General features: G+C 32.7%; 4 protein-coding genes across 10 annotated transcripts; all 4 read left to right on the top strand.

Annotated features, from left to right (window-relative positions):
• The first annotated feature begins 403 nt into the window (after positions 1–403).
• Positions 404–4,065, top strand: LOC7479231 (pentatricopeptide repeat-containing protein At4g22760). 5 transcript variants are annotated; one of them, XM_024596559.2, is made up of 2 exons: positions 404–552; positions 1,556–4,065. In XM_024596559.2, exon 2 carries the CDS (start codon positions 1,629–1,631, stop codon positions 3,357–3,359), a length of 1,731 nt encoding a protein of 576 aa, XP_024452327.1. In that variant the 5' UTR covers positions 404–552; positions 1,556–1,628; the 3' UTR covers positions 3,360–4,065. The 5 variants fall into 5 exon arrangements, with proteins under 5 accessions (XP_024452327.1, XP_024452324.1, XP_024452326.1 ...); XM_024596556.2 differs by having other exon boundaries at positions 419–552; positions 646–4,065; XM_024596558.2 differs by having other exon boundaries at positions 443–552; positions 1,397–4,065.
• Positions 4,066–6,707: 2,642 nt separating this feature from the next.
• LOC7465809 (uncharacterized protein At4g22758) lies at positions 6,708–8,440 on the top strand. 3 transcript variants are annotated; one of them, XM_024597077.2, is made up of 3 exons: positions 6,708–7,290; positions 7,501–7,708; positions 7,960–8,440. In XM_024597077.2, the coding sequence occupies exons 1-3, from the start codon at positions 6,940–6,942 to the stop codon at positions 8,208–8,210; spliced, it is 810 nt and encodes a 269-aa protein (XP_024452845.2). In that variant the 5' UTR covers positions 6,708–6,939; the 3' UTR covers positions 8,211–8,440. The 3 variants fall into 3 exon arrangements, with proteins under 3 accessions (XP_024452845.2, XP_024452846.2, XP_052307165.1); XM_024597078.2 differs by having other exon boundaries at positions 6,891–7,290; positions 7,501–7,718; XM_052451205.1 differs by lacking the exon at positions 7,960–8,440 and adding an exon at positions 7,780–7,953 and having other exon boundaries at positions 6,891–7,290.
• Positions 8,441–11,680: 3,240 nt separating this feature from the next.
• LOC18097026 (uncharacterized protein At4g22758) lies at positions 11,681–15,112 on the top strand. Its single transcript, XM_024596311.2, has 2 exons — positions 11,681–12,251; positions 14,544–15,112. The coding sequence occupies exons 1-2, from the start codon at positions 11,861–11,863 to the stop codon at positions 14,699–14,701; spliced, it is 549 nt and encodes a 182-aa protein (XP_024452079.1). The 5' UTR covers positions 11,681–11,860; the 3' UTR covers positions 14,702–15,112.
• A 667-nt stretch (positions 15,113–15,779) lies between these two features.
• Positions 15,780–18,139, top strand: LOC7465811 (protein cornichon homolog 4). Its single transcript, XM_002303503.4, has 4 exons — positions 15,780–16,075; positions 16,593–16,774; positions 17,711–17,833; positions 17,928–18,139. The coding sequence occupies exons 1-4, from the start codon at positions 16,004–16,006 to the stop codon at positions 17,965–17,967; spliced, it is 417 nt and encodes a 138-aa protein (XP_002303539.1). The 5' UTR covers positions 15,780–16,003; the 3' UTR covers positions 17,968–18,139.
• Positions 18,140–20,550: the final 2,411 nt, after the last annotated feature.

Raw genomic sequence — 20,550 nt, forward strand, 5'->3', positions numbered from 1 at the left:
AAACTTTTTTAAAATCAAATCATACTTTTACCGGTTTTTTGGGTTAACTTTTAAAGCTAAGTTACTAGGTCATTTAGAGTTAACTTTTATATAGGTTAATTTTAAACTCCAATTAGGCAAAAAATCGGGATAAAAAATTTCAAGATTGATTCGTTAGGTCAGGTTTAATATCAATGCTAAATACTTTTTTTTTAAAAAAAAACCACCTTTCATTTTTTTATTTAACCATTTTTCCTTTGTTTTTTTTAAAGAAACTAGTACCTTTATTCCAAGTCTAAGGTGACAGCCTTACCCTAAGCAGGCCATAATTGTAAGCCCGTTATTCCAAGAAGCCCTTGTTTGATAAGACTACAAAGCTTTTGATTGAATTACCAATACAGAAAGGCCTTTGATTTGGGCTCTTTGTTAGCTCCTCATAGTTTACCGTCTTCAAGAGCAGAGCCATAAAAATGTCGCAAGTTTACAACTTTACATGTTTCGAGGCAGGGGCAGGGAGATTAAGAAGTCGAAGAGAAAGCCCAGATAATGGAAACGGCATCATATTCAATTCAGGTTTGGGAATCCATTTTGTATTTATTTTAATTCTATCTTTTCAGTTCCTTTGGTTATATGAATCTCTGTTTCTTTTTTTCCCTCCTTGTTAAGGTTTAAAGCTCAGAACTTGAAGTCTTTTCTTATCGGGTATGCAAGTGTGTATGCTTGCTGGTATACCTAATGAAGGGATGAATGCTTTTTTTTTACTTTAGTTTTCTGGTCTTAATTTGGTTTACTCGAGCGATTTCTGGAGATTCTATCAAATGAAGGAAAGGATTTGAGCTCTTTTAGTGACACGGGCTCCTATAAATGATGACTTTCTTGCATATTGAGCAATTATGATTCTGATTGCTGTTTTTAGTCCCATGTTTTTATCCAGTATGGCCTTTCCTTCATGTATTTGATTTCTCTATAGATGTTTTCTTAAAGACCAAGATTATATGCTGGGCTATCAGATTATTGAATTCATGCTATTTGTTTTGTTACATAGATGTATGCTGTGTCCAATTGAATCCTTTGTTATGCGCTTTGTGGTGTTCTACTGCGTGTTTGTTTGCTTAATGTGTTCATCGTCGCTAAATTCGGTGGATCGGACAGTGGGTACCAATGCCTCCGAGCGACCAGCTTGTAAATTCTAACTTGCAAGTGTGTTATCATAAATTCAGTTGGATAAATGACTTTTTGGTGTGATGTTATGTCAAAGTAAGGTGGGTGATTTGGTTTTACTGTTTCTGGTCTGATTTATCTTTAGGACAACTCTTTGTTCAGGTGAATAGCTTCAAGGATTGAATTCCTGTGCTATAATACATCTAACCTTACCATCTTTTATTTTTCATGGGTATCATGGCCAACCATCCATCAGTGTGGTGCATGGTTGTGTGTTGACCTTCACAAGAGATAAAGAAGTATCATTGTTATTAAGGCTTGCGTTCCCTTGTTTCTTTTGTTGTGATGCCATTTCAGAAGATCAAGATATAATGATCATGAGCCAAACTGAAACTATGTTTTCCTAATTGATTAGAAACGAAGAATTTGCGACCAAATGGTTTGAACAACCACAGGTTCTTTTTGGATTGTTCGACCTTGCCATCCAGATGCTGGCTGCCAAACTGACAACGATATTGAACAATTATCTGACTGCCAATCAGGCAAAACAAACACATGCATGCATCATCATTAATGGTTTTAATAACCTGGAGCCTCTCTTGGTTCGTCAAATCCTCCTGTCTGCTCGCAATAACCCTAGAAGAATTTCTCAATATGTCCATAGCATCCTTTACCATTTGCCACATCCAGATTCATTCTCATGGGGTTGGGCAATTAGATATTTCTCTCAGCAAGGCCAATTCAAGGAAGCCTTGTATCTTTATGTTCAGATGCAGAGACAAGGATTGTGTCCAAGCACATTTGCTGTATCTTCTGCTTTAAGGGCATATGCTAGGACCACATACAAGATGGGTGGAATGTCAATCCATGCTGAGAGTTATAAATATGGGTTCTCTAATTGTGTTTATGTTCAAACAGCACTTGTGGATTTATATTCAAAACTGGGTGATATGAACACCGCGCAGAAGGTTTTTGATGAGCTGGCAGAGAAAAATGTGGTTTCATGGAATTCAATTTTATCTGGGCATCTGAAATCTGGGAATTTACTGGAGGCTCAGAGGGTGTTCGACCAGATTTCAAAGAAGGATGTCATATCTTGGAATTCAATGATATCAGGGTATGCGAAAATAGGAGACATGGACCGCGCATGTGTTCTGTTTCAACAGATGCCAGAGAAAAACTATTCTTCTTGGAATGCATTGATTAGTGGATACGTCAATTGTGGGGACATAAAATCAGCTTGGAGATTTTTTGATGCAATGCCCGAAAGAAATAGTGTTTCTTGGATCACAATGATTGCTGGGTACTCAAAATGTGGAGATGTTGACTCTGCTAGCAAACTGTTCGATCAGATAGCTAAGAAAGATCTGCTCACGTTTAATGCCATGATATCTTGCTTTGCTCAGAATAGCCAACCGAGGAAGGCCCTTTGGTTGTTTAGTGAGATGCTTAAGGCTTATGCAAATATTCAGCCAGATCAGATGACTTTGGCAAGTGTTGTATCAGCTTGTTCACAATTGGGAGACTTGAGATTTGCATCATGGATTGAGTCATACGTAAATGATCTTGGAACAGAGATTGATGACCAGTTGGTTACTGCTTTACTTGACCTATATGCAAAGTGTGGGAGTGTTGACAAGGCATACGAGCTATTTCATGGCTTAAACAAGAAGGATGTGGTTGCTTATAGTGCTATGATCTCAGGATGTGGCATAAATGGCAAGGTTGCTGATGCTATCAAGTTGTTTGACATGATGGTGGATGCCCAAATCCATCCAAATTTAGCCACCTTTACAGGGCTCTTAACTGCATGTAACCATGCTGGACTGGTCAAAGAGGGCTACCGATTCTTTAGTTCCATGAAGGACCATGGCCTTGTACCTTCAACTGATCATTATGCAATCATGGTCGATCTTTTAGGGAGAGCTGGAAGATTACAAGATGCATATGAGCTGATAAAGAGTATGCCAATGCAACCTCATTCTGGGGTTTGGGGGGCTTTGCTGCTTGCATGCAACGTGCATAACAATGTGGAGTTAGGAGAGATTGCAGCTCAGCATTGTTTTAATTTGGAGACTAATGCAACTGCTTATTATTCTCTTCTTGCCAACATTTATTCCTCTGCTGGAAGGTGGGATGATGTCGGGAGATTGAGAAAGTTGTGGAAAGAGAAGAAATTGGCCAAGTTATCAGGGTGTAGTTGGACAGAATCAACTTGACTTTTGCGTACTCAGAGGGTAAGATGCTAGTCTGTGAGTCCTTGTAGATCGTAGACCCCCCTGGCTCCAAATCTGGTCTTGGGATGGCAAATTCAATTTGCTAAATGTAGAAGAAAGTTGGTCAAGTCATGCATGAATCTGCTTTGAGTTTTAAATGTCCTTAAAGCTTCATCAGGGAGGCCAAGTCTTATATTACGAAGGCTAAAATCAACTTGAGAAAGCCAAATCTAGTATGATATGAAGGATGAAGCTGATTGGGAGAAAATGAATATCGTCCCTGCTTTGTCATGAAATTGTGGGTTGGGGTCTTATTTTCCAGTGGACCATACTCCTCAGCATGGCAAGATCATTTTATGTCTGTGGACATGTCCGATTTATGGTTGGTTCATGAACAGCAGCATGGTTAAATACCGATGTTTTCTTCATCCTTTGGTTCGTTGTCCACACGAGGTGCACGGATCTTTTCCTAGTAAGTCATTTATTTTCTCTGCCTCGTTCAAATAGAAGTTGGTATTTTAATGGTTTCATAAAAGAACTTAACTTGTAACCTGCCATTCGGCAGCAAAACGAGTTCTGCCTGACCCTGAATTGTTCTCGGCATCATTGATGCTTGTTCTTTTGAAGTTAATGTATTATTGATTCTACAACTTGCTGATTTCAACCCTGAAGACGCTGAATAATATGTGGATTTGGTGGAGTTAGATCATTGACATTTTACTGTCGTTTGAACACTATTATGTGAATGAAACAATTATGCAAGATGTGTATTCCAAGGAAAGATGGAGTAAAGAGGGGGAGGGGACAAAGGGCAATGATCTAGGAATGTTTTACAGCAAATAACCACCAGTCCAAGCTAAGGGAAACAAAAGAGATGGAATGTACTCGATTTAATATCATTACCTTCTTTTATATCTCGTGAGTTTGGTGCTAGTATGAGAAGTACCTTTCCATATTTTAATATTTTCGAAAATATTTAAATTAATAGGTAAATCATATTTGAGTTTATTAATTCGATGAACAATACCACAGGCCTAGTTTTTTTCGAGGAGGGGAGGGTTGAATTGTCTGTTGATCACGGGTCTTTATAATATAATTTTTTGGATTAATATATTATTATTATTTCTCATAGAGATGGTTCTGCTTTTTTAAGAATGTGAGAATGATCATTAATGGAGTAGATATTGTTTTTTTTTTTTTGGAAATTTATTGAAATAATGTTTTTTTTTATTTTTTTAAAATTTATTTTTAACATTAGCATGTTAGAACAATTTGAAAATAAAAAAAAATATAATTTGAAGTAAATTAAAAAATTTTAATTTGTTTTAAAATACTTTTAAAACTTAAAAACAAAAAACTTTATTAAAAGACTACGAAAATTCAAAAAGCAAAGAAATGGATGAGAGTTGGGATAGATAATTGGGTTTCTTTGCAGTTAAGTTACGACAAAAGCTAATTATCAAAAGGAACAAGTTTCCACAAAAACCTGTAAAAGCCATTCAAAATCTACGGAGAGGAGTTATGAAAAGGACCAGGCAGCCACAAATATGATAAATAATACCTGGCAGGGTTATTTTACCTCTGTATTTTGAGTTCAAGTTTCAGTGTGTATGTCTGTCATTCCCGCGGTATCTTACCTACATACTGGGCTTGCAGGGTGTTCAATGAATCCGGGAATTAGTCGTGGTGCGCGTAAGCTGGCCTGAACACCCCGGGTTGTAAAAAAAAAAAATTAACTAAGAAAGAAAATAAATGGAAAATGGGCAGACAAATAGAGCATCTTCAGCATGCAGTGTCTAAAGCAAGGAATAGAAACCATCCAACTTCATTTCTTAACACCGAAGTTAGATTCGGTAAGTTTTTTAAAACCATCTCCACATGAACATCGATGCTCAATATGTGATCAGACCACACAACATGGACAAGTGAAATCATACGACCCAGGCAATTCGGTATTTAAAAATATATAAATAGTTATTTTTTGAAGTTTTTTTCATTTAAAAATATATTAAAATAATATTTTTTTATTTTAAAAAAATTATTTTTAACATCTCCATATTAAAACAATATTAAAACATTAAAAAATATATTAATTTATAAAATATAATTAACCGATACGAAACATGATGTAACTTGGTTTTTTTTTTTTTTTTTAGGAAATTGAGACATTGATTACAAAAATTGGCTCTAAATGCAGCCTTAAAGACGAATACAAACATTGAAAGGGTGATTTGGCAGTGGTCGTCAAATGTCCAAAACGCTATAAACCGCCTATTTGCGACACGGGGTTAGGTAATAATAAAACAGGAATCCTTCTAGGTGACCCCAGTGTCGTGGGAAGAATTCATATCCACCATTTATCGGTGGGATCAACGGCTGACACTCTTTTTCCGATAAAATAATTCCCGGCGGTGATGCTAGCCATCTATTGTATTATTATTCTACCACTAAAATGATTTATTAACACAAATCTCGGTTCTGTTTAAGACATTCTATCTTTGTTTACGAGTAGTGGTTAGTAGTTAAGATTATGATGGTTAATTTTTTTAAAAAAATATTTTTTATTTAAAAATATATTAAAATAATATTTTTTATAATTTATTTTTAACATTGTATATTAGAATCATCTAAAATTATAAAATAAATTTTTTTTAAAATTAAATGCGTGAATGATAGAAAATCTGATTCCGTTTTATATTTACAATCTAGAAAGATTCATGAACAAATTAAGATCAACTAGATCAATTCCTCTATGCATATAACCAATCAAGTTTATTTTTTATAAATTTTGGATATCTCATTTTTTATTGCTGCCCTATTTGTATTATTCATGTAAAAAAAATGACTTCCTATAATAACAATATATAATACATGTTATAAATCACACATTTTTATTTTTTATATTATAATACATATATAATCCACTATCAAAATAATGTTTTTTTAGTTTTATGATTGAGAATATATTTGAATGAAATTATGAATTTGTTTGGTATTGTGGTAGCAGTTGTTTTTTTAAGTGTTTTTCATTTAGAAACATATTTAAATAATATTTTTTATTTTTTAAAATTTATTTTTGATATTAGCACATCAAACTAATATGAAAACACAAAAAAATTTAATTTTTTTTTTAAATTTTTTTTTCAAAAATACTTTTGAAATATAAAATAAACAAGCTCTACATCTATTTTATTTATTTGATTCAAGAAATACCATATACAAGGAAAATATTTTAACATACTATATAAACTTACTTTATATATTCAGAGGATTGTTTTTTAAATTTTGTTTCGAACCTTTCCAAGAATAAGTAGAGGGAAAAAAAATATTGCACCAATGGAAAGTAACGACGTTGAGTTCAAAGAAAGGGAAAGGCCAGAAAAAAACAGTTAATAAGAAGGAAGTTTCCTCCACCGTCACGTGAACACTTCAACTACCTTTCCTTCAATTTCCAACGGTAGATTTCCACCTTCTCTTCCGCCCGCCCGCCACCAACCCACACGCGCCCCCCCCCCCCCCCCCCCCCCCCAAATCCTCCGCACAACCTTTTATCACTGTTTTAATCACACATACTACCACGTATATGCCAGAGAGTCATGTCCGGCGGAAAGTTGCGGCGAAAGGTGGTCGGAAGACCAGGCCACCACACCCATCTCCTTCTCCAAGTACACGAACACCACCACCACGGCGATCGGTGAAGCCCTCCAAACCCATAAAGATTTTGAAACGATGCTCCTCAGAGCCCATGATGGGGTGGGGGAGCGGTACTGAAGATAGTATTGATCAGCAGAAACAGAGGAGGAGCTTCTTATTCTATGAGAGTGATGGTGGTAGGGGTGTTTTATTTAGGCCTCATACTTGTACGGATGTTTTTTTATCCTCTCCTTCTCTGATCATGCCTACAAATTTCTCTCCTCGCTCCAGTTTTGATCAGGTATCAAAAGTTCTTCACTTAATTAGCCCTTTACTAATACATTGTTAAAATATGGTGAATTAACCCTTAAATTATTGCCAATAATTTGGATTAAGATTTTACTGATAAAAATTTTTGAAACACAAATATATATATAATCCTTTTTGTATCTTTGTGAACATTTTAGCTTTTATGCTTAACTGTTCGATGCAAAATTTGGAGTGCGTGCAGGGATACAAGAAGGATGCAAAAGTGGTGGTTAATGTAACAGTTGAAGGGAGTCCAGGGCCAGTTAGGACCATGGTTAAACTGGGATCTAGTGTAGACGACACGATTAAGCTTGTGGTAGACAAATACAGTGAAGAGGGGCGAACCCCAAAACTTGATAAGGACGCAGCTTTAACATACGAATTGCATCACTCCCATTTCAGCCTTCAAAGTAAGTCAAGGTTTGAGCTTTAAATCTGATTACTAGCAATCGTATCACAGTGAATTTGCATTTTATTTTAGGATTTAAGTGAGTCTCTGTCATTCACCAGCCAAACGAAGCGAAAATCATCAAGGATGTTATTGTTTTGCTAATTTCTTTATAATTCAGCTAATATGCATGGATTTTGTTGATAGACTCTTTAAACTAATCTTCTTATTTGCAAGTTGGATGTTTTAAACCTTATAAGTTGGTGTTAACAGGTTTAGATAAATCAGAATTGATTGGGGATGTTGGTAGCAGGAGCTTCTATCTCAGAAGAAGCAGCAGCAATCGTAGTTCTAATGGAGGCTCAACTTCTTCAATTGCAGAAACAGTTTCTGGAGGAGCCAACTTACCACCAACACCAATACAAGGTCCCCCATTCTTACTGCCAGAATTCCTTGCTTGCAAATGGGGTAAAATTGTGAGAAGAGCGCGTAAGCTTTGGCGGGTCTTGGTTTGCTGGAAATGACCCCAAGATCTTGCCATTTTTAGAGTTCAATAGCATATTATTTACTGGACTCTAACATCTATTAAGATCCATTTTTTCATCTTCTTAAACTTGTAAATGCTATTGTAGATGTCACGGTGCGCTTCTCCTTCACTTGTTGGTGTCTTTGGCTTTGTAATTGTTGTGAAAATCACCCTTTTGCGGAGGTAATTCAATCAAATGAAATGTGATAGAGTACTCTGATTTTGATGCGCTTTCTGTTTCTGCTTCAATCAGTACTTGCAGGTCCCTTTTTCTTCCATAACTTGTTTAAAGGCTGAACACCTTGCACACTTGAAAATGCAAAGATAACGTCCTCTAGTGCTGTAGATGAGAGAATAATACCATTCTATTTTTCAACAAATGGTCGGCAAATATGGCGTTCAAGGTCGGTCGCGGACCTTGAGGATTTAAGCCAATAATCTTGACTAGTCATTATGGAGTGTTTGCACATGATAGGATGGTTTGGCAATTATTCTTTTTTCTTTTTACTGTCTTTATGGACTATTTTCATGACTCTTTCTTGCTGATAAACTGAATGATTTTAACTTCAGTCCGATTTTGAAGTTCTTACTGGACTAGTGTTGGCTTATTGGGCTATAAAATGTTGGGTTTTCTCTTGTATGAGTTGAGTCTCGGTCCATTTAGGTCTCGGGTTTGGGCTCTTGAGCTGCCTGAATGTCTTTTGCTCTTAATTATTACTCTTCCTTCTTTATTTTATACAACCACTAATTCCTCTACCGTGAACTGTTCGTGCGTTGTTGTTATTTTAATTCTTATACATCCTCCATGAAAAAATAAAAAAAATAATCTAACTGTTATTTTTTTCTCTTGAATAATTTAGATTGACTCTCCAGAGAAGAAAATAAATAAATGATGAACATTGTAGATTATCATAAGGAAAATAAAAACATTTAATAACTTTTCATACTGGGCCAACCCAGAAATCAAATCTAGATTTCTGGTCCAAGGCCAAAAATAGCCCAAATAAAAAAAATAGCCCAGCTCCCAAACACGAGGGCGATGAGATAGAAACGGTGACGATTTGTCCCGATGTCTAAGTTTTGAATGGACTAACGCTGCCTTGATATTTCCTTGTTAATGGTTTAAGTCAGTGTTTTAAAACCTCGCCCGGCCCCGGCGGGTCGACCCGGGACCCGGCCGACCCGGGGCTGGAACCGGGCCGGGTTGATGAAAAAATTGCATAAGCCATGACCCGGTGTGACCCGGCTGACCCGGCAAAACCCGGTCAAAAACCTTGTTTTTTTTTTTTACTAAAACGACGCCATTTTGAATTTTTTTTAAAATAGGAATTGACCCGGCCGACCCGGTCAAAACCCGGAACCCGGGCCTTGGACCGGGCCGGGTTTAAAAACTTTGGTTTAAGTTATAGCAACCATGTAGTAAATGACAGACTTCTATTATTATTTATGTATAGGGTGTTTGAGAGTGTGTTAATGATAATTTTTAGAAGTGTTTTTCATTAAAAAATATATTATAATAATATTTTTTTATTTTTAAAAAATTATTTTTGAGATTTGTATATTAAAAAGATTTAAAAATATTAAAAATTTAATTTTAAACGAACACAAATTTCAAAATTTTACGAAACAGTGGTTGTCCTGCCTAGCCAATCACCCGCACAACTAAAAGAATGGGGTTTCACGACTACTTATGTTCATGTGAATGATGAAAAAGCTGCCTCCCCTTTCATTTTATAAATTATATCTTTTAATTTTTTTGTATTTCGATTGAATCCTTTTATGACTTAATTAGACAAGATTAATTTTGAAATTATGGTAGGAATACTAAATTAAAAGACAAATAACTGAAATGTAAAACACAGAGAAAATACATGATCAATTCTAAATTCATAACAATTTTTATTTTGATTAAAAAGTTTATTTTGTTAATTTTATATTTCTTGGATTTGAGAGAAGAGAGAGAAAATTGCATGTTGTCACGATTCCGACAACCAAAATAACTAAATTAGGTGTCAAAATATTTTATTTGAGGTGAAGAGTTTGATGCCAATTGTTTTTGTTCTTCATCTTGCCGGACAAAAAGTGAACATAGGCCTAGAAAGTTTTTTTTATTTTAGGTTATTTTTGTGATCTTTAACTGATTTTTTTGCTATTTTTAATGTTATGAATGGATTTATTGAGGTTTACAGGGTATTTTTAGGTGTTTTCATATGAAAAATTGGTGGAAATGGGTTTTGTGGTCCAACAAAAAAAACCCGACCTTTTGCTGTTTTCTAGCCACTTGAAATCTTTGCAGTAGGTGATGTATTATCTGCTTTAATTTTAAAAAAAAAACTAAAAAGAAGTGGATGACACTAATTACTGGAAAAAAAACCATATAAGCTCAAGTGCGTGTGCATGTGTTTACAAGCCCAAACATGCCTGAACTCGGTTAGTTAACCAGACTCAATAACAATTGAACTCTCTCTCTCTTTATTATTTTTTGTGAAATTTTTAATTAATACCTTCTCTCTTTTGTTTTTATTTTTTTATCTTACATTAATTTTTTTATTTCAATTTAAATAATACCCCATCTCTTTGAATTTTTAAATTGTTTTGTTCATATCTTTTAAATACTATTTTTTTTAGTTATTTTGTATTTTTATTTTTTTAGTTGGTTTTTTTTCAATTTTATCCTTTAACATTGGATTGATTGAGAATTAAATTTCATAATTTGTTTTGACTTGAGTTCTATGAGGTTATTCCTGTTTCATGACCCGGTTCATGGGTTTTTTTGGTTTACTCGAGTGGTTTTTTATATTTTTTTAATTGATTTTTTAATTTTACCATTCAACAATGAGTTGATTGAGAGAATTGAGTTTTGTAATTTGTTTCAATTTTTTTTGGGTTATCCTGGTCTCTTGATTTATTTTTGATAAGTTAACTCAGGTTGACTCAACTCATTTTTTTAGTTGAATTTTGTTTCAATTTCATCCTTTAATATTGAGTTAATTGAAAATTGGATTTAACAATAATTTTTTTATCTGTTTTCTAATGAATTATCAAGATTTCATGACCTAAGAATAGATTTGGTAGGTTAACCTAAATTAATTCAAGCCGAACTAATATGTTGTCGTTTCAATATTTATAAAAAAGATATCGTCTTAATTTTTTTAAAAAAAAACTATATTTTTATTAATTATCTAGATTATTTGAATATGTGAGTTAGTCATGTTAATTACATTAAATTAATATCCATATAGTTATTAAAAAAAAAATTAATAGCACTTGAATATTTTTTATGTTTTGAAAAAAAAAATCCAATCTCTAACATGCGAGCAATGATCTGAGTATATATCCAAACCAGATGCAAAATATTTTTGTTTCCAAAGTGACAAAGAAAACTAGGAAAGACGTAGAAGGGATATCCAGAACAAAACTCTGTGTGTTATTATCCAAAAGTCCAAGGGCAATCGCATGTGTTAACACTTTCTAGGAAGTTTCCGCCTTTCCTTTCAAAATCCAAACATTATTGACGTTACTGAACACCACCTTCCTCTACCTCCATCTCTTGATGCATCAAAACCTCTTTAATTCTCTACTAAAACCCTAACAATAACAAACTTCTTCAGCTAACCTTTTATTTTGAAAAAAGTATACACATCAACAATGACTTCCCGTTCTCCATTCACCTTTCGCCACGTCATCGAAAGCAGGCACCGTCGTTCCACCTCCGAGAGGTCGTTGGAGACCTTCCCACCGGAGAGATACTCGGGCCTTGTACGGCGTCGAGGAGGGTTGATATCGGTTCCCAGAAATCTTATCTCGGCGAAGCAGAAAAATGAGTCATCGTCAAAGAGAGTGCTGACGAAGTTGCTGCTGAATGTAAATATAGAAAGGAGTTTAGGGCCTGTTCATGTTATTTTGTCACCAGAGAATACAGTGAAGGATTTGGTAAAGTCAGCGATTGATATTTACGTAAAGGAAAGGAGAAGGCCACTCTTAGAGCAGATTGACCCCGATCGGTTTGAGCTCCATTACTCACAGTTTAGCTTGGAAAGTAAGTTCTTGGCTGCGTGTATACTTTCTGTTTTCATGTTTTCGTGATTTTATTTTTATTTTTAAAGGCACTCCTCTGGTTTTGTAATTTCGTGGTTATTAAAAATTTCTTTCATGGTTAATTGGCCTGAAATTTAATAATTAATGTTGTCAATTAATCTGAGTTCCTTTTTGTTAACAGAAAAACATGTATTGCGTGTAATGTGAGTTGCTACACTAATTATTATTTTGTTAGTGAGTGGAATACATGGGAGTCTTGTTGACGGGGTATCAATGAAAAATTATTTAGAGATATATTAGTTTTTTAAAAAATAATTTTGGGATGTATTTATCTTAAGGTCAACAAAATCTAGAACTGTTGACTATAAATTATTTTGTTTTTTAAAAAAATTTAAAATAATAAAAATACTTTTTTATCCCTATAATAAAAAAAATAGATATGTTGACCAAATGTTTTTTTTTGGTTTTTGGCTTCTTATATTTCAGTAAAAATATGTTTTTATCTTTAGAAAAGACCAACAACAAGGCATATGTCTAGTGACATTTTTCCCCTTTCACGTAAGTTTGTTTTTTTTTTTTTTTTAATTTTCAAGCTCAAGAAGGCATTATGGTATTTTTAAGTTGGAAAAATAATTTTTTACTCGAAAAAATTGTTGGCATGTAGGTGGCGCCCTTGCCCTTTGCGAGGAGCGTGCGACGCCATCTGGTGATCAAACCTGTTATTTAACCATGTATTTGAAAATGTCATTGTATCGTATTCTTGTTGGTGTGGTGCATGATGGTAAATGATGGGCGATTTGTCGCTGACAATTATTTTTTTATTCTTCCTGTTTTTCTTTTTCTTCTAGAGAAATTACATGTCTATCATTTTTTTTTTCAATTTCAATCCTTATGTTTTTTATTGATTATTTTCATCCTTGATCCTTTCATAAAAAAAATTATGTTTTCTAGTCCTTAGTTATAAGTTGTCATATATTATTTGTTTTCAATTTAGTCCCTATTCTTTTGATTTCTGATTTTTTTTCTTGGCTCTTTTGTTAAATTTTTATTGGTTTTCAATTTCTTCAATCAAAGTTTATATTGTTTTATTTTTTTCAATTTAGCCCTCATTCTTTTTATTTTTTTTCCTTTTGTTAAAGTTTTTTTTCTTTTCAATTTAACCCTTCAATTTAATTTTTTTATGCCCTCTAATTTATGTTTTATTTAATTATCACCCTCATTCTTTTAATTATAATTTTTTGTGTGATTGATTTTTTTTCTGGTTTCATCCTTCCTTGTTTGATTTGTTGGGGATTGAACTTCATATTTTTTCTATTTGTGGTGCTTCCGATCTAATAACATGGGTAACGAGTTTGAAAAGTTAATGTGTTTCGACATCCTTTTCTTTCTCATTTTCTTTTATGATTTTATCACTCTACATTATTTTCTCAACAAAAGATTAGTTTTGTGGTTATCTTCAATTTCTTTTCTATCAGTTTATCTCGATCTTATGACCTAGACCATGAGTTTCACATGGTTTTTTTAAAAAATAGAGGTTTTTTTATATATATTTTGTTTGTATTTAATTTTTGAACAATTATTTTTATACAAATTAGCTTTATTTTATAAAAAATATTTCTTTTAAAATAATATTTCTAATATGTTCAGTCTTGTATAATACTTTTTTTCTTATTTTTTATTCGATCAGTTTCATATGTGTTTCTATTTCTATTATTTTGTTTATTGATTTTAATAAAAAAAATTCAATTGATATAAACGGGTAAATTTCTTATTTTGCGAGATCAAATGTCTTGATTTATATCTATCTCTCAGTTTTTTCAGTTTATCTTTGAATTATTATTAATGATTTTTATTTATTTATTTATTTAGATGATTATCAATTTATTTGATTAGATGTTTGCGTAAGATTTTCGATTTACACTTTAATTATTATTTTTTTTATGTAAAACAATATATCAAAATAGCTTGCTTGCTTAGTTTTTTTTTTAAGAAAAAATTATGACCCTGAATAGCTAGTTAGATATATTCTGGGTATTTATTCCCCATCCGTCTCTTATCAAAACATGACTTATAAAAATTATCCAGGAGTGGCCAGACCAATTTCATAGTCTTATAGACATGTGCTTTTAAATAGAACTGCTAAAATCAGCCCAAACAAACCTTTCGCAGCTTTTCGAGGCCCAAGATGAAAAATCCTGTATTTAATCTTTGTGAAGCTGGGTTGTGTCATTTTCTTTTGTTGCTGTTTTCTTATATATTCAAAGCTTGTGACGATGTTGGTATTGTGCTGCAGGTTTGAAGCCAGATGAGAAGTTGATAAACTTGGGGTCTAGAAATTTCTTCTTGTGCTCGAAGCCTTCAAACGCAGTCAATTCTTCTTGCACAGAGGGAACAAAGATGGCAATTAAATACCCATTTCCATTGACAAAGTTGATGGATTTCTTGCTATAACTCCTTCCGTTTCTCTAACTTGTAAACGTTGATGATGCCTTGTGCGGTGCCTCTTTACCTCCCCAAAAAGGAAAGAGAAGATCCATCAACATTTACAACTTAGCATAATCTGTAAACAGTGAGCGATCATCCCTTGATTTTCATACCCCAGAGCACTCCTCCTAGCTATGCATATAGCATTTCCTGTGATACGGTCACGGCACATTACTGGTGATCAGTTGGAGAATCAGCTTTACACTAATCAGCTTCTTGTTGTGCAGATGGGAATTGAAAATTCTACATTTTTATGCTGGGCAGATAAATTCTATATTAGAGTTAAACTATTTGTGCACCCGTACTTGCACAGATGTAATTTCTATGTAAAAACGTTGGTTCGATTTAGCAGTAGTGAAATTTTACACTTTTGTTTGATGCTCAAATAGTTCCCAAGCTTTCTTCCGATAGAAATTTAAATATTTTTGCAATCAAATCAACTTAGGTTTTTTCAAAAGATTCTTCATGTATGATACAGCATGTTTAGTGTCTTGAGTTTCCTCTTCTTCTTTTGTTTATATCTTTTATGAGAATTTCTTTTTCTCTTAGCCTTGTTACATATACTATATATAATATCAAATCAAACTGATGTAACAAATCAGCCTAAGCTCAATATTTATTATACATACACTAATAATAAACTTTCTTGTTTTTAGAATATAATATTTATTTATTGTAACTTTTTATAATAAAGTTATTGACTTAAGTATAAAAAAATCTCTAAAATTTCCTAAAAAATTATTTAACAAAAAATCCAATTTCTATTACCAATTCCCAAGAGTTCTTAGTTATGAAGAATAGAAGATGAACATAAATACATTATCATATATTATCTAAACACAACAAAAAAAAAACTTCCTTAACATTTTAGATTTAGAAGCATCATAAAAAAAAATGGTTATTTAATAACCGTAGTATACTTCTTAAATAATCTGTATGAATTGGTGGGGTGGAGGCCTTTTTTTCAAAAAAAAAAAAAAAAACAGAACAGAACAAATATTCTACATGGAAACTTCGATGTCGGAAGACTGAACTATGTACATACTTACTTGGACTCATTTATAAACCCAGCCCAGAAAAAGAAAGAAAGAAAGAGTTAGAATCCTAAATTATCGAATCAAGGAAAAGCGATCAAGAAAGGAATTGTTGCATTTCAGACAGAACGAAAACCAACGCAATCACTTGGCTGTGCCTCTTTCTGAGCTAACAAAAATTTGAAACAGAGTTAAAAGGGAAGAGAGGAAAAGATTTAAGAGTAGGGTAAGGAGCATGGGAGATCTCTTTGTATGGTTGATATCCTTCTTCATCCTTATTTCCTTAATTGTTATCGTCATCTTTCAGGTCATTCTTCTAACCCCTTTACTTATTTTTCTCTACTTTACTTTTTATTTTGGTCAAATTAATACCTTTCAAAAGTTCATAACTTTTGGTGATTTTTGAATGTTATCTCTTTTAAAATTAAGTAAATTAGGGTTTTGCTGAAAGTTTTGTGTTTGTTTCTATCAATTTTGTTCATTCTTTGACTTCGATTGCTTATTGGGTAGTGGATAATGTTAAATGCTGATGGGTTGTTTATCTTATTGGTTTTGATCAATTCACTGTCCAACTTGATAAGGCCCTGGAATTTATTGTTTTCTGTGGATAATGGCGAAGACCCATTTTATTAAAAAGCCTCAGCTTTAGGTAGAGTAACTGTAACAAGTAAGATGATTTTAGAGAATGTTTGCTAAAGAGATTCAAAGAAAAAATGTCTGGGAATTGCTACATGTATGGATAAGTCTGGCATTTGCTTGCGTGTATGTTTTGAGGTGTATAATGTTGAAAAATGGAATTTGACATTTTGAAGAATTTGTTGCAGCTGATGGCCTTGGCGGATCTGGAGTTTGATTACATCAATCCTTACGATTCCTCATCTAGGATAAATAAAGTGATTTTGCCAGAGTATATAACAGAAGGGGTTTTGTGCTTATTTTTTCTTGTTACAGGGCACTGGTGTATGTCACTTTTGTGTGTTCCATACCTTTATTACAACGCGAGGCTGTAAGTTTTATCTTCTTCTTTGTTCTGAAGGGTTATACTTTGCTCACATCTGAAAATGGTTGTTTATCTGTCTATGAGAGAGAGATAGAGATGTAGCTTTTAAGAGGGAGGTCTACTGTACTAAGGCTAAACATTCATTGCCTACCAGTGAAAAGCATACCGTTTCATCAATGCAGTGTGAATAAAATATTTTCAACTAACTGCCGCTCAATCCAAGCTATCATGATTGGTCAAGTTGATTATTCGCTCAATTGTTAGACAGAAGCATGAGAAGTAGTTAAATAGCTATGGTTTTAGAAGGCTTCAATGCTTTAGAAGTACAGCCTTGAATGCTACTTGGACTTGAGTGTCCATGTTTGGAGCCATGAACTCATATTCAAGCAACCTATTTGTATCCCTATCATGAGCTTCACATAGTTTCTGAGTCTTGCACTGTTTATTTCATGTTTGTCAGTCTATCTAGGACAGTCATTTCTATTATTTAGCCATGTTCGTATTGGAGTTAGACTTCTATCCGAAATTCTGCCATTACTCACAGTGGATGCATCAATGCTTTTTTTTTTCTCCATCTTAATCTTGAACTATCATTATGATTTTATGATTCATTGGGCTGACATGGTTATATTACATTCTGTGTTGCCATTGTGAGGTTCTCAAGCCACAGTTTTTAAGTTTTGGGGTTGATGGGTCAGGGTCTTCCCTGATCTCCCAGGCAAGTTGGATTGATTTCATATATAGCTAGGGTTAACACTCTCTTGCTTACCTTGCTGATAGAAGCAACCTCATGCATTACTTAAAGGGATCATCACGTAAATAATCTCATTTTGTTGCAGTGATTGTGACTTGGGAATATGCTAAGCTTTGTATTTTGCTGGTTACTCATGATGGAACATGATATGCTTTGCTTCTTCCAACCTTTTTCATTCTTTTGATTAGTTACACACGAAGACAGCATCTGGTAGATGTGACCGAGATATTCAACATGCTCAATTGGGAAAAGAAACAACGACTTTTCAAACTAGGCTATCTCATTGTTCTCCTGTTTCTTTCGATTTTCTGGTAGGTGACAATGCCATATAGCTGCTACCTTTAAAACATATCATAATCATTAGTGAAGAAACTAAAACAAGATTGTTTTACTCGTTGTTTACAGGATGATTTTGACCGCCTTGGAAGACAGTGATTATGATTAGTTGGGATAATTGCCTGCTCCAGCGAGGAATGAATTGGAGATACTGGGTACCGTAAACTGCTCCCTTGTGCAAACTAAGGGGCCTGTTGTAACTGATATAGTTCCAGTTCTAGGACTGTAAGAATGCTGTTCATTTATTGAATAACATTTGAGGTTCCACTGCTTTTGGCTAAGTCATGATATTTTGTCGTCCCCTGCTGGTTTCTTCTTATTTTTATTTGACTTTTTGTAGCTTGAATATCCTACCTTGGTGATTCAGTTCTTGGAACATGTCTGAAAAGTAATACAGTTGTCAGAAAAATTTTTCAATCAATTGATGTGGTTTTAAGTGGCCTTCTTCAAGATGTTGGAAGCAACTCGACTTCAGCTGGAATTTTTTCTTTAATAAATTATTGGAATCATCAATTTGTAGAAGTTTAAGATCAATTAATCAAAAAAAAAAAAACCTACAAGAGTTGATCCTTTTACATAATGAAATGATCATTTTTACTCTTCACAAACAAATTCCAAGAGTTTTTTTTATGATGACTTATTAGTCATTGTAAAATTAATTGACAACAAATTGGTTGTAATATTTTTTTTCATAATAAAATTACTTTATATTTTTAAAAGTAAAAAACTAAAAAAAAAAATTCAGGTGATTTTTAGTTTTTTTATTATTCCAAGCACAATAAAATATTCTTATTATCCTTAAAATCATAAAATTATTAAATTGAAGTCAAGAAGCATTTTCAACTTTTACTTAATTTTTTTTTTTTGTTATAATCATGTTGGTTTAGAGAAAATTTGAATTTTTTAACAAATATAAAATAATATTTTAATAAAAAAATGATTGACATTCATTAGCAAGTGAGAGTTACTCTTATCTCTTGGGTGATGCGTGTGACATCTCATGGTAACAAAAAATATTCAACCACCGTGCTATCTGAAGAGTCGAGTGATGATGCATCCACGAGTGATGATGCATCCATTGAGGTGACACATGTAGCATTACAACCAACAATGAAAGTTTTTCCTTCCCTTATCTTTTCTCTCTCCACACCTTGGGATTCATGCTGGATAGCCAAAATAAAAACTTGTTCTCCCTTTTGTTTTTATTTCAATAGTATTTCTTATTTTTTTATTGATCTTTATTTGTTGTAAATTTTTTTTTTCAATTTCATCCATCACCATTTGAATTTATTTGATTTTTATATCAAATATGATCTTTTATATATATATATATATATATATATATATATCCTTTTCTTAATTGAATCTGTGTTTCAATTTCATCCTCCATCATTTTAATTAATTTTATTTTTAATCAAATTTAGTATTCATTGTTTTTTCTTTCTTTGGATTCTTTTTTGAAATTAATTTTATTTTTTTAATTTTATTCTTCAACATTATATTAATTAGGATATGAACTTTGTAGTTTTTTTTTGTTCCATGATCTTAATTTTATGACCTGAGTCATATGCATGAAATGTCAACCCAAATTGATATTGGCCTTTTCTTTTTCTATTTTCTACACTGATTTTATTATTCATTTTCATTTTTTAATATTAGGTTTATTGAAGATTAAACTTCTTTACTTCTTTCTTTGTTTACTTTCTATAAGAATAACTTGACCTCAAACTTGGATTGGCTTAAAACTTTTACATCATTTTATTTTATTTCATTTTATGTGAAATTTCGTTCTCATTCTTTTAATTGATTTTTCTTTTTTGTGTTGGATTCTTTTTTAAAATTGATTTTTTTTATTTTATCTTTTAACATTGAATTGTTGAAAATTAAGTTTTATAATTTTTTTCTATACAATGATTTTAATCTAATGGTCCAGATCAAGAGTATGAAATGTTAACCTAGATTAACATTGATATATTTGCTGTTGTCGCTTTTTTTTATCATGTAATTAAATTAAATTATTTTATTGGTTTTAGTAGAGTCTATAACTTGAGTCATATAATTCTTTTAAGTTTTAAAATGCATTAATAACACTTGATTATTTTTTTTAAGTTATAAAAAATTAACTTTATCAGCAACAAAACACATACCACCTATCTAGTTTTAGGCGATTCTTGTTCGACCTCAATGTGATATGTTGCAATGAATACAAGGTAGCATTTCTTTCATACTCACTTATTTATTTATCTGGGGGGATTGGTATGCTTTCAAGTTTTGATGGCATTATTTATCATTTTTATTCTAATACAAGCCTTTCAAAAAAGTCATGTTATTCCGATGATAATTATATATTGAGTAAATTATGATCACAGTGTAATCCAATTAAAGCTGGAGATGACTGAAAAACACCTGCCCTGGTTTTCTCTCATGTCTCCCTCGTAGGTATTGGGGTTTTTCATAGCGAATCTATCCAGGTTATCTCTTGTTTTTTTTACAAGTTTTTCCTCACAACCTGCGGGTTCTCATCGTAGGTGCTTTAGTTTCGTATTAGACAATTCTCTCATGGAGAGGGGGAAAAAAATAGAAGCGAGGGTATTGTTAATTTGTTCAAGAAAACAAGTATTAGAATATAATAACAAATTTTAACAAAGAAAGAAATTCAGATGAAAAACTAAGATAAGTCATGGAAGGTAGA

This window comes from Populus trichocarpa, chromosome 3 (genome assembly GCF_000002775.5).
Source record: "Populus trichocarpa isolate Nisqually-1 chromosome 3, P.trichocarpa_v4.1, whole genome shotgun sequence".
In the NCBI taxonomy this organism is placed as follows: Eukaryota; Viridiplantae; Streptophyta; class Magnoliopsida; order Malpighiales; family Salicaceae; genus Populus; species Populus trichocarpa.

What these genes read in the sequence shown, in the direction of transcription:
- LOC7479231 (XM_024596559.2), top strand. Translation starts at nt 1,629, where the DNA reads ATGCTGGCTGCCAAACTGACAACGATATTGAACAATTATCTGACTGCC.
- LOC7465809 (XM_024597077.2), top strand. Translation starts at nt 6,940, where the DNA reads ATGCCAGAGAGTCATGTCCGGCGGAAAGTTGCGGCGAAAGGTGGTCGG. An exon ending in CTCGCTCCAGTTTTGATCAG is followed by an intron (nt 7,291 to 7,500) that starts GTATCAAAAGTT and finishes GAGTGCGTGCAG; the next exon opens with GGATACAAGAAGGATGCAAA. An exon ending in CTCCCATTTCAGCCTTCAAA is followed by an intron (nt 7,709 to 7,959) that starts GTAAGTCAAGGT and finishes TGGTGTTAACAG; the next exon opens with GTTTAGATAAATCAGAATTG.
- LOC18097026 (XM_024596311.2), top strand. Translation starts at nt 11,861, where the DNA reads ATGACTTCCCGTTCTCCATTCACCTTTCGCCACGTCATCGAAAGCAGG. An exon ending in CTCACAGTTTAGCTTGGAAA is followed by an intron (nt 12,252 to 14,543) that starts GTAAGTTCTTGG and finishes ATTGTGCTGCAG; the next exon opens with GTTTGAAGCCAGATGAGAAG.
- LOC7465811 (XM_002303503.4), top strand. Translation starts at nt 16,004, where the DNA reads ATGGGAGATCTCTTTGTATGGTTGATATCCTTCTTCATCCTTATTTCC. An exon ending in TTGTTATCGTCATCTTTCAG is followed by an intron (nt 16,076 to 16,592) that starts GTCATTCTTCTA and finishes AATTTGTTGCAG; the next exon opens with CTGATGGCCTTGGCGGATCT. An exon ending in CTGTTTCTTTCGATTTTCTG is followed by an intron (nt 17,834 to 17,927) that starts GTAGGTGACAAT and finishes CGTTGTTTACAG; the next exon opens with GATGATTTTGACCGCCTTGG.